Source organism: Typha angustifolia, chromosome 14 (genome assembly GCF_048772165.1).
Source record: "Typha angustifolia cultivar Huaian chromosome 14, ASM4877216v1, whole genome shotgun sequence".
NCBI classification, from domain to species: Eukaryota; Viridiplantae; Streptophyta; class Magnoliopsida; order Poales; family Typhaceae; genus Typha; species Typha angustifolia.
In genome coordinates this window covers 2,745,646-2,760,246 of record NC_133252.1, presented here as the reverse complement: position 1 = coordinate 2,760,246, position 14,601 = coordinate 2,745,646, and the positions used below count along the sequence as shown (strand labels likewise).

Here is a 14,601-nt window from a genome sequence, read left to right as displayed (position 1 = left end):
ATACTGATAAATATGGGATTTGAAAAGCGTAAATAGGAAAAAGGAACTAGTTTTACAAACTTTCAATTAAATGACAAAGAGGGCCGGATCCAATTTCCAAGTCCGTTTCCAAATCCTTTTTCTAATCCTAACTCGCCCATATAACCAAGGCCGAAAATCGGGTCGGATCATATGGTTACGGGCCATCGCCGGTAATTGCCGGTAACATTACTGTCGGAATTGGCGGGAAATTCTCCCAACTTCTCCAAAACCCAAGAAATCCCATCCCACCTCTCGTCGATCGCCATCGCTTCTCCCCCTCTTGCGCCCTCCTCGCCGCAAGAATTATTGGAAATGGAGTCGGTTTTGAAGGCAAGAATCGAAACTATTCAATCTTTTTTGATCGGGAGAAGAGAAGAGAAGAGGAGGAGAAACCCTAATCGAAGAAGTGCTCTCTTTTTTTGGTTAATTGATCATGATTTTTTTTTGTTGATAACAGAGGTATTTCGGGTATTCCCAGTTTCGTCCCTATCAGAGAGAGATTATCGAGAAGGTATTAGATGGTAGGGATTGCTTGGTCGTCATGGCTACTGGGAGCGGCAAGTCTCTTTGGTAATCCGATTCTTTTTTCTTGCACCGGATCTTATCTGCGATATATTTCTGGTTAGATTAGGCAGAGATCAATGCCCTAGAGGTATCTTTGGTTGCATTTGATTGATAGCTATATAAACGAGATTAAATTAATAGACCAAGTCATCTATCATCTCCAACCTCTACATAACAAAATCCTGAATATTCTCCCAAACTTTGTTACAAATTCCTAAATATCTACAGATTTGTTGTAACTATTATTTTGTAATATTTTTTCAGCTCTATTTATAGAGCAATGGTAATGATAATATACACGGACAATTATCATTTGTAAACTCTTTTATGGTATCGGAGCTCATCCGTCGACAAATGGAGCATATCAATGTGTCATCTTCCTCCCTAAACCCATCAACCAGTGTTACCTCAGCCATCTCACTTTCCACTTTTCCACTAGCACAAAATATCAACCATGTTGTCTCCATCAAACTAGCACGCTCCAACTATCTTATGTGGTGTTTGCAGTTCCTCCCATTCCTATGATGTCATCGACTACTTGGCCATGTTGATGGTACCACTATTGCACCACCTGCTAAGATACTAGCCACTTTTGACTCTACAAATCTTATTGAGAATTGGGAGTTTGTGCTACGGAAGACTCACGATCAAACTCTTATGAGCTTACTTCTCATCCCTATCTCCCATTGCTCTAGACCATGTTTATGGTCTGGCCACCTCCGCGAGGTGTGGATCCGTCTAGAGACTCTTTATTCCTCACCATCTAGAGCACGTGTGTTGCGTTTACTCACACAACTTCACTCTCTGAAGAACGTAATCTATCCATTAATGATTATATGGATAATGCTAAAGCTACTTCAAATTCTTTAGCTGCCTTTGGCAATCCCATCCCAGAGGAAGATTTGCTCTTTATTTTTCATGGATTGGGCAGTAAGTATGATGCTTTTGTCACTTCCATTGAAATCAAGTCTCGGCGAGGGGAACTTGATGAGTTACACAACCTTCTCCTCACCTATACGATGCGACTTGATGTTGCCACTCAATCTATTCCATTTGATCTCAATTTGTCCATGGCAAATCTCAGCATTGACACTTCTCCATGCATCTCCTCTCAGTGAGGTTGTGGAGGCAATGATAGATACAACTCTTACGGTTGTGGAGGTAATCGTTGACATGGTGCACCACAACCACAATCGGGTGTTCGCTCAACCCAATATAATCAACAGCAATCATGTCCTCTATGCCAGATCTATAATTGATATGGACACTATGCTCTTCAGTGCCATCATCAGTTTGATCACAATTATCAACTTAATGATCCAACACCTCAAGCCAATATTGCTGCCAATGATCTTGCGCCAGATAATGATTGCTATTCTGACTCCGGTGCCACACACCATCTCATTAGTGATATCCAGACTCTTTTGGATCTTTTTGGATATGGAGGCACTGGCTAGATTCGTGTTGGAAATGGTTCAGGTTTGTATATCATACATCAGCTCTTTATCTTTCTCATCTGACACTTCTATATTTTATCTACCATATGTTTTACACGTCCCTCACATTAAAAAGAACTTAATCTCTGTCTCCCAATTTACAAAAGATAATCATTGCTATTTTGAATTTCATCATTCCAAATTTCTTGTCAAAGAGCAGCAAACATGGCGAGTTCTTCTAAAAGGACCAACTAAAATGGGCTTTATCAGCTAAACTTGAATACAGGACATGGTGTCAATGCTTGCTTGGTGAGCGTTCTTCTTTGGACATGTGGCATGAATGTTTGTGACATCCAGCTCTTCCTATTTGCAGATGTGTTCTTAGTCAACATTATCTTCATATTCAAGCCAATTCTACTATAAATAACTTATGTTTAGCTTGTCATCAAGGCAAAAGTTGCAGGCTATCTTTTCAACTTAGTTCTTTTTTAGTTTCTAGTCCTATAGAAGTGATATTTTCTAATATATAGGGACCATTTCCTATTATTTCTACTCAAGGGTATCATTACTATATCATTTTTGTTGATGCTTTTAGCAAGTTTATATGGTATTATCTCTTAGTTTGAAAATTTGATGCCTTTTCTAAGTTCATCATATTCAAGAATATGGCAAATAGTTGTGGAGAATTAAATCTTTTCATGAATTCGTTGATCATCATGGCATTGTGCAATGGTGGTGGAGAATATTTGAATAAATCTTTTCATGAAATTTTTTATCACCATGGAATTTTGTGCATGCGATCTTGTCCATACACGCCTAAACAAAATAGCCTAGCAAAATGGTGCTATCACCATATTATTGAGATCGGCTTATCTCTTATGAGTTCGAGCTCTCTTCTGGCTAAATATTAGGACTTTACTTGTAACAACCAAACACCGCCACGTGGCTTTCACGAGGCTTACCCTGCCACGTGAGGGTCACATGGGAATTTAAGAGCTCAACAACACGCCATCAAAACAAGTAACCTAAATAAATTAAACAGAAAGCAAAGAACGGGCCTACAGGCCATAACAAATTCACCAATAATACAATAAAAGGGATAAGTATTCTCTACAAAAGTATATGCTCAGAGTGGGTACAATAAGGAGACATAGATCCCTTAATATAAGTTCAGAATAAAGCATGAAATTAAAAGGTCTATCGCCATTTTAGCTAGCTGTTGTTAGGCATTCCGCTAGGGTAAGTCAATCTGCATTTAATGTCAATATAAAATGAGTCCAACGCTTAGCAAGTGGTATTATCACTAATTATTCATCATGAATAATAGCATACCCGGCTCAAAATAAGATACTGAAAAGTGCACTATGCAAAGCAATATATATCATAAATTGAAGTATACATGTTCATGAAATGGCAAGCATGGTTCAACAAGATTATAGTTAATTTATCCATTGTTTATACATGGTATGCTTCCTAACACAGGCCCTCGACCCTCCACATTTGCTCAACAATTATAGCAGCCCTCAAGGGAGGGTAGATCCTAGTAATAGAATCGCCTGCCCATAACCCGACGAACAACATAACCAGTCGTCCGCCTCTGCAGACTAAGGATTTTAGTCGTAGACCCATCACCGAAGTTAGTACTGCACATTGATACGATGATATGATCCTGCGGCTACACATCATCGTACCATGGTGCGGTAATTTTGTGAGCTGTTACTCACAGACTCCTTTACCTTACGTCATTGGGTATCGCTAGGTCTACTTCATCCTATCCTTATTCTCCAGTTTAAACACTCTAAGGGGGTTGACTCTCATCGATCGATAGTAAATCGTCTATTGCCTAGCAAATTGGTTGCCTGATTGTTTGGGATTCACAAACTGAGACCTCAGTCGTAGGCTCTACTATATAATACTATAAATATTCTCCGCCCCTAACTTTGGCTAGGGATGTGTTGGGTACTGTCGAGATATAGAAATCATCCCCTTTCAGGTCGTGCATGTGTGCAAGTGTCATGATAAGATAAATAAGATTAGTATAACAGGATAGTAAGTAAGGATATCTAAGCATGTGACACATCATATTTAAATTAATAACAAATCATGTCAGGCAACATGTTAATTAGACGGATTTGCTATAATGCAAGGATTAGCAAGTGCTCATGTTGTTATTCATCACATCAAATAATAATTCAAGAGTGGATAGATCACTTGTCTAGATTCGCTAAAAATCCCTATCAATGAGTAGTCCCCACTTAATCACGGCCGACCCCGGGCTGAGCGTTGGTCTCAAGGTACTCTACGATAGGATCACTAGGTCAGCACTAAAATTTTAAATTTACGAGGGATAGAAAGAGGGGACAATTAATATTAACGCTGTAGATCATGATAAGGAGGAAAGAAAAATCCGGTTCAATCTCTGCCCAGCCCCAAGAATGAGTGAGACGAAGCCCAAAAAGTCCTGCCTGACGAGCAGTGGGGTTAAATCGGCCCCATGGCAGAGCTTATCGGGTTGGGCCAAGGGCTCGGGCTGGCCAAGCCTAGCACTCCTCTTTCCTTGGCTTGACAAAGGCATCCCTTTGTAAAACAGGCCAAGGGGAGGGGGAAGTGAGGGTGGGTACGTGCCTCGCACTCAAAATTTTTTTTTTGGGGTGTTACCTTGTGCTACAGTCATTTACCTTATCAATTGGCTTCCCACCAAGTCTCTTTATTATGTCTCGCCACTCTAGAAACTCATTGGCTGTCTACCTAGCTACAGTTCTCTCAAAGGTATATGGTTGCACCTGTTACCCATTTTTTACGTCCTTTTACTCAACACAAGTTGCAATTTAGATCTTTGCCATGTGTATTCTTGGGCTATTCTACAAGTCACAAAGGCTACATTTGCTTACATATTCCAACTAAACTTTACTATAATATTATCTTCCCATTTGTTGCACTGTCATCTCCCATTTCACACGTCGAATCCCAATCTTTTAGTCTTCATGTATCTTCCCCATTGCCTATACCTTCCTCACGACATGAACCAAGTAATACACTCTTACCTGTATCATCTCTCTCACTGGACGTCTCCTTTTCACCTTCATCCAGAATGGCCAACTCTGCATGATCAATCGTGGCATGGTTGGCACCTTTAAGCCATAGTCTTTCCTTGTAACTAAACACCCACTATCCCTTGTGTTCCTTAGCGATGGTACCTCGGCAGAGCCCACTTGTTATAGTTCCGCTATTAAAGACCCGCAATGGCGTGCAGCAATGACAGAGGAGTTTAATGCTCTCATTAAAAATAAAACTTGGACACTTGTTCCTACCTTGGTCAACTGAAGTATTAATGGCAATAAGTGGGTTTATTGCATCAAGTGCAGACAGGATGGTTCTATTGGGCACTTCAAAGCTTGCTTAGTCGCTAAAGACTTTACACAACAAGTTAGTCGTGACTATGGCTACACCTTCAGTCCCATTGTCAAACCTGCTACAATCTGGATTGTTTTGTCTATTGCTCTTTCTAACTACTAGCCAATTCGCCAACTTGATGTTCAAAATGCCTTCCTGCATGGTGTTCTCCGGGAGGAAGTTTATATGCAACAATTGCAAGTTTTCGTCAATCCACACTATCCCAGCCATGTTTGTCGATTACACGAGTTACTTTATGGTCTTAAGCAAGCTCCCCGAGCTTGGTACCAATGACTTAGTTCCTTTTGTTGGACTTTGATTTCATCCGACCAAATGCTGACGTCTCCTTATTCACTTATCACAGCTCTCATGACACTCTTCTTTTACTCATCTACATTGTCGACATCATCCTCACTAGCTCATCATCTACTATTATTAACCAATTGCTTAGCTACCCTGGATGTCACTTTGCCATGAAATATCTTGGTGGGCTGCACTTTTTCCTTAGGATTGAAACTCGCATAGGCACTCATGGCTTGCATTTATCCTAAAGCAAGTATATTGCTGATCTCTTACAATATTTTAAATTAGGAGTTAAACCAATCTATACTCCTACATCCTTTGGTGGCAAACTCTCATGTGTCAGGATTGAGAGATCTTAGTTGGCGTCTCTCAATATCACAACATGGTTAGTGCTTTATAGTATTTGATACTCACATGTTTAGATATCTCGCACGATGTGCAACAAGTTTGCCAGTTTCTTCATGCACCACGTACTACTCATTTAGTAGCTGTCAAGCGTATTCTAAGGTATTTGAAGAACACTATTTCTTATGACATTCTCCTTTGGCCCTGCTCTCCCTCATTAGCAGTATACACTGACTCAGATGGGGCTGGTTGTTCGGACCTACTTTAGTTCCAATTTTATTTCATGGAGTGCTAAGAAGCAACCACGGTGTCTTGATCGAGTTTCGAAGCAGAATATAAAGGTCTCACTAATGCATGTGCCGAATTAATTTGAATCCAATCCTTACTTCGTGATCTCAATGTATATCTTTCCAAGGATCCTATACTATACTGTGACAACATTTCCACTATCTACATGTCGACAAATCCAGCATTCATGGTCGGAACAAACACATTGAAGTCGACCACCACTTCATATGCGAACGAGTGGCACGCAAATCACTTGTTGCATGGTATATCCTACCAATGATCAAACCCTTAATATTTTACCAAGGGCTTAAGTCGACTACGGTTGCAATTTCTGCGGCACAAGTTAACTGTTTGTACCAGCCCAATCACTTGAGAGGGAATAATAGATCAAGTCATCTATCATCTCCAACCTACATAACAAAATCCTGAATATTCTCCCAAATTTATACAACTCACATTCCTAAATATCTACAGATTTGTTCTAACTAATTATCTTGTAATCTTTTCTCAGCTCTATTTATAGAGCATTGGTGATGATAATATACACGGACAATTATCATTCATAAACTCTTTTATAAATCACCACTCATTAGTTTTATGTTTGCTAAATTACATAGTTTTAATGCTCGCCACCTTGAATGTGTTTATTGAAGGTAGAAACTTTTCATTAGATAGGAATTTGATGGTGGACATGTAAAAACTTCTTGCTGCTGTGTAAGAAGTCATATATGTGATGCAAATGCTTATGATTTTATTTTTTTGTAGGGATTTTAGGTGTGCATCATGAAATTAAGACAAACCAATGAGATATTTCTCAACATTGACTTGGTGGTGAAGCCATCCATCTTTTGCATGTGCAAACATTATATGTTTTCTCATTTTATCTTGCCAATGCCATGATTTCTTTATCTGATAATTTCTAGAGGCTTCTAGAGATTTATTATTAGTTCATTTGTTATTTCTCACAGTTATCAGATACCTCCATTGATTACGGGAAGGACTGCTGTTGTAATAAGCCCTCTAATATCCTTGATGCAAGATCAGGTAGGTTGATAGCATTTAAATCTCTTCTTCTCCTTCTTCGCTGTCTCTCTCTCTCTTTAACTTATGTTATCTGCTTAAATAGGTTATGAGTTTAAAACAAAGGGGTATTAAAGCTGAATACCTTGCAAGTACTCAAACTAGTCAGTCTGCTTACTCTGATGCTGAAAAGGGTAGCTTTGATATTCTATACGTGACTCCGGAGAAGGCCAGTTTTCTTCCTCCCAGGTGAAAAATTCTGTGTTCACTTGAAACAAACAAGGCAGATTTTCATATATTCTGAATGGTTTTGTATAGTTTCTTTGAACCAATACTTACCTTATCAGTTATCAACAAGTAGTAACTTTGTGAGGACTGAGGCATGCATACAAGATGTGCAAAAGTACTGTTAGATAAAGTTTAAGTTAACTAAATCATGAATTAATGTGCACGCAACTATGCAGTGTCAATCTAGAATTGTAGACCATGCCAACCAACCCAAACATGTGGAAAGGGATCTATATGTTAGGCTCTAGACACTCTTAAATGTTGTGCATGTACAAACATTATGCCGTGCCAGTAGGATCAGTAGCATAAACCCAGCATGATGCTTGTTCGGAAATCTTTTTATTTTTTATCATTCATGAGCTCGAAAACTAGATATGAAATGCACAAAGGGCAAACCCTCCCTATATATAGAGGCGCTTAGGCTCCACTAAATTTTAACTAATATAGTAAGTTGTTTAGTTTAGGCTCCAAGCCATGTGTGTCGTAGAACAATTGCTCCAAACTAAATGTCACTAAGCTTTGTTTCAAACCGTAGTGCTGCGAGCTGTTCCTCTAAGCCAACCATATGATCGAACCATCAATTGAGTCGAGCTGTTGAGTCACATCAAATTTCTCCACAAGAATTGTTTGGGTTAGAGTCCATCCCATGACCTCCTTGGTTATAGAGAACAATACTTACTAACTTTATTAGAGTTAGTTGCTTTACTTAAAAATCTTTGCTATGCCGATAATGTGAATGGCGGCAAACCTCTGAATTCCGTTAATCCATTTCGAGTTGACATGTTTATATGCACTATTGATTCCTAAAAGCTACGTCTTTATCTACATTGTCTTCTAAATTTGTAATGAATGTTTTATTACGTAAGATGATTTCTAGTCAAGATTTTCAGGAAATCATGTATTTGATTGATAGTTTCTGTCAAAATGTGATCTTGCTTAAGTTCCTATAAAAGGGAGAAATTAAATAGAATGAGAAGATTGGATATTGTTTCATTAAGTAAATCGAGCACATAAATAGGAGGAGATTACAACAACCTCTCCTACAATTAAGCTTATCTATTCAACAGATTAGAATAGAATTGTTATCTACAAGGAAGGTAAATAACAAAAAGATAATAACGGATTAACCAAATCAATTACAACAGTAACAAAATCTGATCTCGATGTTTCTTTCCAACACCTAGAATGGCCCATTTAGTTACAATTTTCTAAACAAATAATGCCTGAAGCACCCTTGGACAAATTATAGGATTTTTGAACCTCAAATTTAGTATTAGAGAAAGAGCTTCTATCTTAATTATTTAACACCATTTTATAATTAATACATTTTTTTAGCTTAACAAGGTATGGAGCCCTTTGCTCTCGCTCCATACCAAATATTATCTAGTGGTATATATTTACACGGTTTACATCAAGTTCACAAAGTATGTTTTCAGTTTTTCTGAAACTTCCCAACTTACACTCCTTAGGGTTTATATTTTTGGAAGGAATAGCTTAGCCAATTATTTCTTTCATTGCTCACATTAAATAGAGATTAATGCCACAAAATGTTTCATATGCTCAAACCCAAATTGTTGGGATTAATGACTTTATTGTATTGAGGACACTTTTTCACCTGTCTCGTAGATAACGAAGAAATGCCATTTATTTTACTGGAGAATGAATATATTATGTCTCGGGCTACCAAGCTGGTCGAGATGGGGAGCATGTTCCTATTATGCTGCTGTTGCAATCCTAGGTGTGTGGACTCCAAAAGGTGCTCTGTATTGGGGCATCTACCATGAGTATCAGCACTCCCCATGTCCCTAACATGACCATCCTTGGATTATATAATCTAAAGCTTTTCTTGTGAATTCTTTTAGCATCCTATTGATTTAAGCTTGCAGATTTGCGGCACTGTAGTAGAATAACTGTTTTTGTGCCAAGTTTCTATTGCACATTATTATGCTTTTTTGTATTACATATTTTTAATGCAATTAACCTTTCATTCTATCTTAGGTTCTGGGCTAACTTACTGAACATAGGTATATGTTTATTGGCTGTTGATGAAGCACATTGCATATCAGAGTGGGGTCATGATTTCAGGTTTTCTTTTGTTTTGGGGTCCTTGGTACCTTTAATATGAGAATTTTTGTCTAACTTATCTTGTTTATTAGCCAGTTCATTCCTATTATTGAACACTAGTTGATGGTACAATTTATGAATGAGCATTTGTTATGATAAATGATTTGGAACCACTTATCGTTCTTTGGTGATATGGATGGAAGTCGAATTCATTTGCACACTCTAATCTTAGTATAAGTAGAAACTAGGAACATATAGATTAAGCTATTTATTTTTCAGTAACCATTTTGCCAGACCTATTCATGAGTTCGATATGGTAAAATGTCCTATCAAATGCTTTACTTTTGTTTATAAGCAGAGAAACATTAGGCCTCTGTTCACTTTAGAATTAATTAAAGTCCTTGTTTCAGAATATAATTTCTTATTATAGAATAATTGCTAAATATTAAAATAATCATGTTCTAGAATATCAACACTATCAAAATTACATCTTATACCACACACTAACCTAATTACTAATTTATCCTTGATTTGACTATAGCTTTTTTTAAATATCTTATTATAATTTATCTCTCTCAAATATCTTATCATAATTCATTACTTCTCTCTCCTCTTTCCCAAACATTTTATCATAATTTATCATTTCTCTCTACTCTCTCTCCTCTCTCTCATCTTATCATATTTTTTATTTTACACTAAGTAAATAAAATCCAAATTAAATAGCATAAATATTAATAATTTAATATTCCATAAAAATAAGCACATTTTAAATAGTATTATTATTAAATATTTTTATAATATAGATATTAATAAAATTCTTATTAATATGTATTTAATTTGATATAGTTTTTTTTTTACTATCTTATTTATAAAATAATATCTATATGTACTAATAACATCAACAATATAGTATTAATAAACAAATGTTTATCGAATTAAATATTTCCTCATAGGTAAAATAATATATTACTATTTAACTATGTATTAACCTAATTTGATCTTTCTTTCTTTAAATAATAAAATAAGAAATTAGGGAAAAAATTAATATAATATTATTAATAATCTCATGTTTAAGCTAAAATAATATGTATGAAAGAGTAAATATTTTAATGTTAGTAATATCATTTTTGCAAAGATATTTTAAAAGAGATATGTTCCATGTAAAATAAAATTATATTATTCTCGACTATAAAATAAAATAATATTTAAAATAATAAAATAAAATAAAATCTCAACTAATAAAATAAAATAATATTTAAAATAATTAAATATAATAATATTTAAAATAATAAAATATAATAATATTTAAAATATTATATAATATAATAATATTTAACATATTTGAAATTATAAAATATATTATTTGACTATAAAATATGTAAGAATTAATGTAAAAAAAGACAAATATTAATAAACCAATATTTTATAAAATTAAAATATATTCAAATTATAATAATAAATTTGTATTAGCATTGCATATCTACTTCTCAAACATTGTACACCTATTTTTCAAGTATTGCATTTCTATATCCAAGTATTGTATTGTATATTTATCTTTCTAGCATTGCATTGCATTGCATTATGTATTTTTCTTTTTATATTGCATACATAATGCCTTAGCTTAATATTGATACCATAGCCTAGCATTGCATAAGTAACTCCTAAGCACTATATACATAAAATATATTAATTTATTTACCATCTATTCCATCAATCTACTTTAAAACAAATTGAAGGGTATCTTAGTAATTTTTCTTCTTTACTTTTACTTTATATCATATCAAATATAATTATTGCACACTTTCCAAAATACAAGTAAATATAGAAATAGTTATTCCTAGAATAAATTCCTCATTTTAGTAATAACAATTTCTATTTATTATTCCTATTTCACCTCTATTCTTAATGTGAACGAGGCCTAGATGCCTCTCTCTCTCTCTAAGCCTACCTTGCGTATAACTAAAACCTGAAACCTAAGATTAAACGGACCAGTCCTACTTAAATTAGTACCATAGTATCAATTTGTGATCAAGCTACATTTCTACATCAATATGTCCTTTTATGTAAGAAAGAGCTAAAGGTATCAGTATGATCACTAAGTTTCTCTGTTAAATCTTAATATCTTATAGTCGGCTGAAGGTTAAAGATTTATAATGTACCAAAATTCGGAATTATGCTATCATTATTTTGGTACTTTCTTGTTAACTGTTATCCAACTATGGATGTTTAAGTCTTTTGTACAATTCAAGGTTCCAAGAAGTACTTGAATTATTTTATCAGAGAATAGTCAAACTGCCAAAATATATGAAGGTTTCCATGTGTATTTGACTTGCCAGTGTTTCTCAGACTAGGGCTATTAAGTTGGATTGAGGTTTTGCAAATCACTGTATTGATATTATGACTTTCCCCTATCCTTAAAGTTTTAAGTTTTAAATCTCCCAGAAGAAAGTTGGTTGTCTTAAATTTCAGTTTCATGACTGTATTTTACATATATTTGGAAGGGAGACATAAGATATTTTAAATAATTGCCTAAAGAAGGGTAATCATTTCACATAAGATGCACAAGTTTCAGGTTTAGATTAATTCATAATTTTTTTATATAATGGTAATGATGACAAAATGATCCATAGTTATGACTTAGTAGTTCTAGTTCACTGATATACTATCCTATAAATTTGTTGTTGTCTTCATCTTCTTGGACCTGCATTCCTTGGGCTCAATTATGCCATTTCCTTTCTTACAACATAACTAATCTTCATGTGTCCTGCATTCTTAAACAATATTATGATTATTATCTTTTATTGTGTGTTGTGATCACATAGTTATCTTCAAGCAAACTTGGCTTGAGGACTTTCTTTGTCCATTGCTTAGGCCTTATTGTAGCACATTTCCCAAGGTTTGATTCAGGACCTCAGTTTGTCATCTCTTTGAGAGTGGTAAGCACTATTACAAAGCAAGCTAGTGCTGATTCTTTTCCATAAACTTCGCCAAAAGTGATCGAGGAATTTGGTATCCTTAATCAGAAATAATAGATTTTTGGAACACCATGATGCTTAATTCATTTAAGTAATGATTAGCATTATAAGAAGCATCCATAGACTTTTTGCAAGCAATGAAGTGTGCCATCTTGGAGAAGCAATCAACAATGACAAAAAATTATGCATTGACTTATGGAAATCATGCTTTTAGATTATCTGAGCAATGAAATCCAGATTAGTAATAATGTGGTACTATTGTCTTGGTTGAAAAATTTATTAGAATGTCGTTAGACAATCTTGGTTGCCTGTTCTGCATATTATCTTTCTGTTTGTGAAAATACTCATTATTTCTGAAGATACTCCCTGGAATATGACCCAGTAACACACAAATAAACCCTGAAGAATAAAAGCAGATAAGTGGTCCCTTAATATATAAAACTTAACAACCTGCACTAATGGTGTAATATGATAGTGCATACTGTTAGTTTCCTTGTCAGCAGGTTCTGTCAAAAGTCTCTCATGACAGACTAATAGGTGGGTGCAAATTTTTAGTGTCAAATGGTTCAAGGTAGCATTTTTATTCTTCACTCTTTGGGAAAGTACTGTCATATTCAGTTGAATGGGTGAAAAATGTAATTTAGCCAAGATGGCCCTTCTACAGAAGTTCCATTACTAGGAAATTGTACTAAAGAAAGCTCTATAAGGATCTTATAGTTTTGCTGATCTACTTTGAATCTTCTAATTATGGACAAAATAAAATGAATCAATATCATCATGCTTGGGTAGCAGGTGACATCATTGCTTTCTCTTACAAAAGTTATTCTATGTTTGGTTTCCTAATTACAAGTATAACGCCTAAATACTCATTATATGTTTGGGAACTTAGTACATTACTGTATCTTTTCATGCTTTATGCAGGAAGGAATACAAGCAGCTGCATTTATTACGCAATGTTCTTAGGGATGTGCCTTTTATTGCTTTAACTGCCACAGCTACAGAAAAGTATGCCTACCCATTCTCTCATTCTGTTATTAAAGATTATATACATACACACCCAGCCACCCACCCAGGGACCCACACCACACCTACACCCACACTCACAACACCTGATATCAACTGATAGCAATGTGAAACTGGGACTGAAATCAAATTTTACTTGATTTTGGCCCAGTGTCAGCTGTATCAGTCCAGTATCGGTCGTATCAGCCAAATATTGGTCGTAAACACAAAAGTTTGATTTCTTTTTTCTTTTATGTGGCTGCTTAGTAAAAGATATGTGAGGAAGACTGATAATGCTAGCTAAAAATTTATACCGAACAAAATGAGTGTCCACTTTGATATACTTGGTCAAGTTATAAAATGCTGCTTGCAATCTGTATATCACTTCTCTTAGCAAAATAAAGAGGCATAGGTGTTAGAGTTGACACCCATATCATCCAATAGACAATGAAGATGAATAATCTCCTTAGTAGTAGTAGACATTGCTTTATACTCTGCTTTAGTACTAGAAAGATAGATGAAGTTTTGCTTTTCTCTCGCTAGGAGATGAGTCACTAAGAAACAAACAAAACTTAGTGGTAGAATGAGTGGCAGGATCTTTGGTCTAGTATGTATGAGGAAAAGCATGAAGATAAGAGAAGAATGTGCAGTCATTAAAAGAAAGCAAGTGATGGTTCTCGCACAGATCGAAGAATCTAAAGATGTGCCGCATAATGGAAAGATGAGGGGTTGCTATAAACTGACTAATTATGCTCACACATGAGAGATATCTGGTTTATGCTCTATATTTGGGTTCGGTTCACTTGTTACAAATAGAAAATATTTCTCGTAATACCTAAGATCTCTGCATTATCTTGTATAGTCAGAAAAAATTAATAGGAAAATTCTTCGCATCAGCTCAT

The 14,601-nt window shown here is 35.3% G+C and overlaps 1 protein-coding gene across 1 annotated transcript in view; it reads left to right on the top strand.

The window, feature by feature from the left end:
- The first annotated feature begins 233 nt into the window (after window positions 1–233).
- LOC140776186 (uncharacterized) overlaps window positions 234–14,601 on the top strand; it is a 35,520-nt gene continuing 21,152 nt past the window's right edge. Inside the window, exons 1-6 of the mRNA XM_073119805.1 lie at window positions 234–351; window positions 479–591; window positions 7,319–7,394; window positions 7,477–7,619; window positions 9,657–9,743; window positions 13,619–13,702. Coding sequence (XP_072975906.1) covers window positions 334–351; window positions 479–591; window positions 7,319–7,394; window positions 7,477–7,619; window positions 9,657–9,743; window positions 13,619–13,702 — 521 coding nt within the window. The 5' untranslated portion in view covers window positions 234–333. The remainder of the gene's footprint in view (window positions 352–478; window positions 592–7,318; window positions 7,395–7,476; window positions 7,620–9,656; window positions 9,744–13,618; window positions 13,703–14,601) is intronic.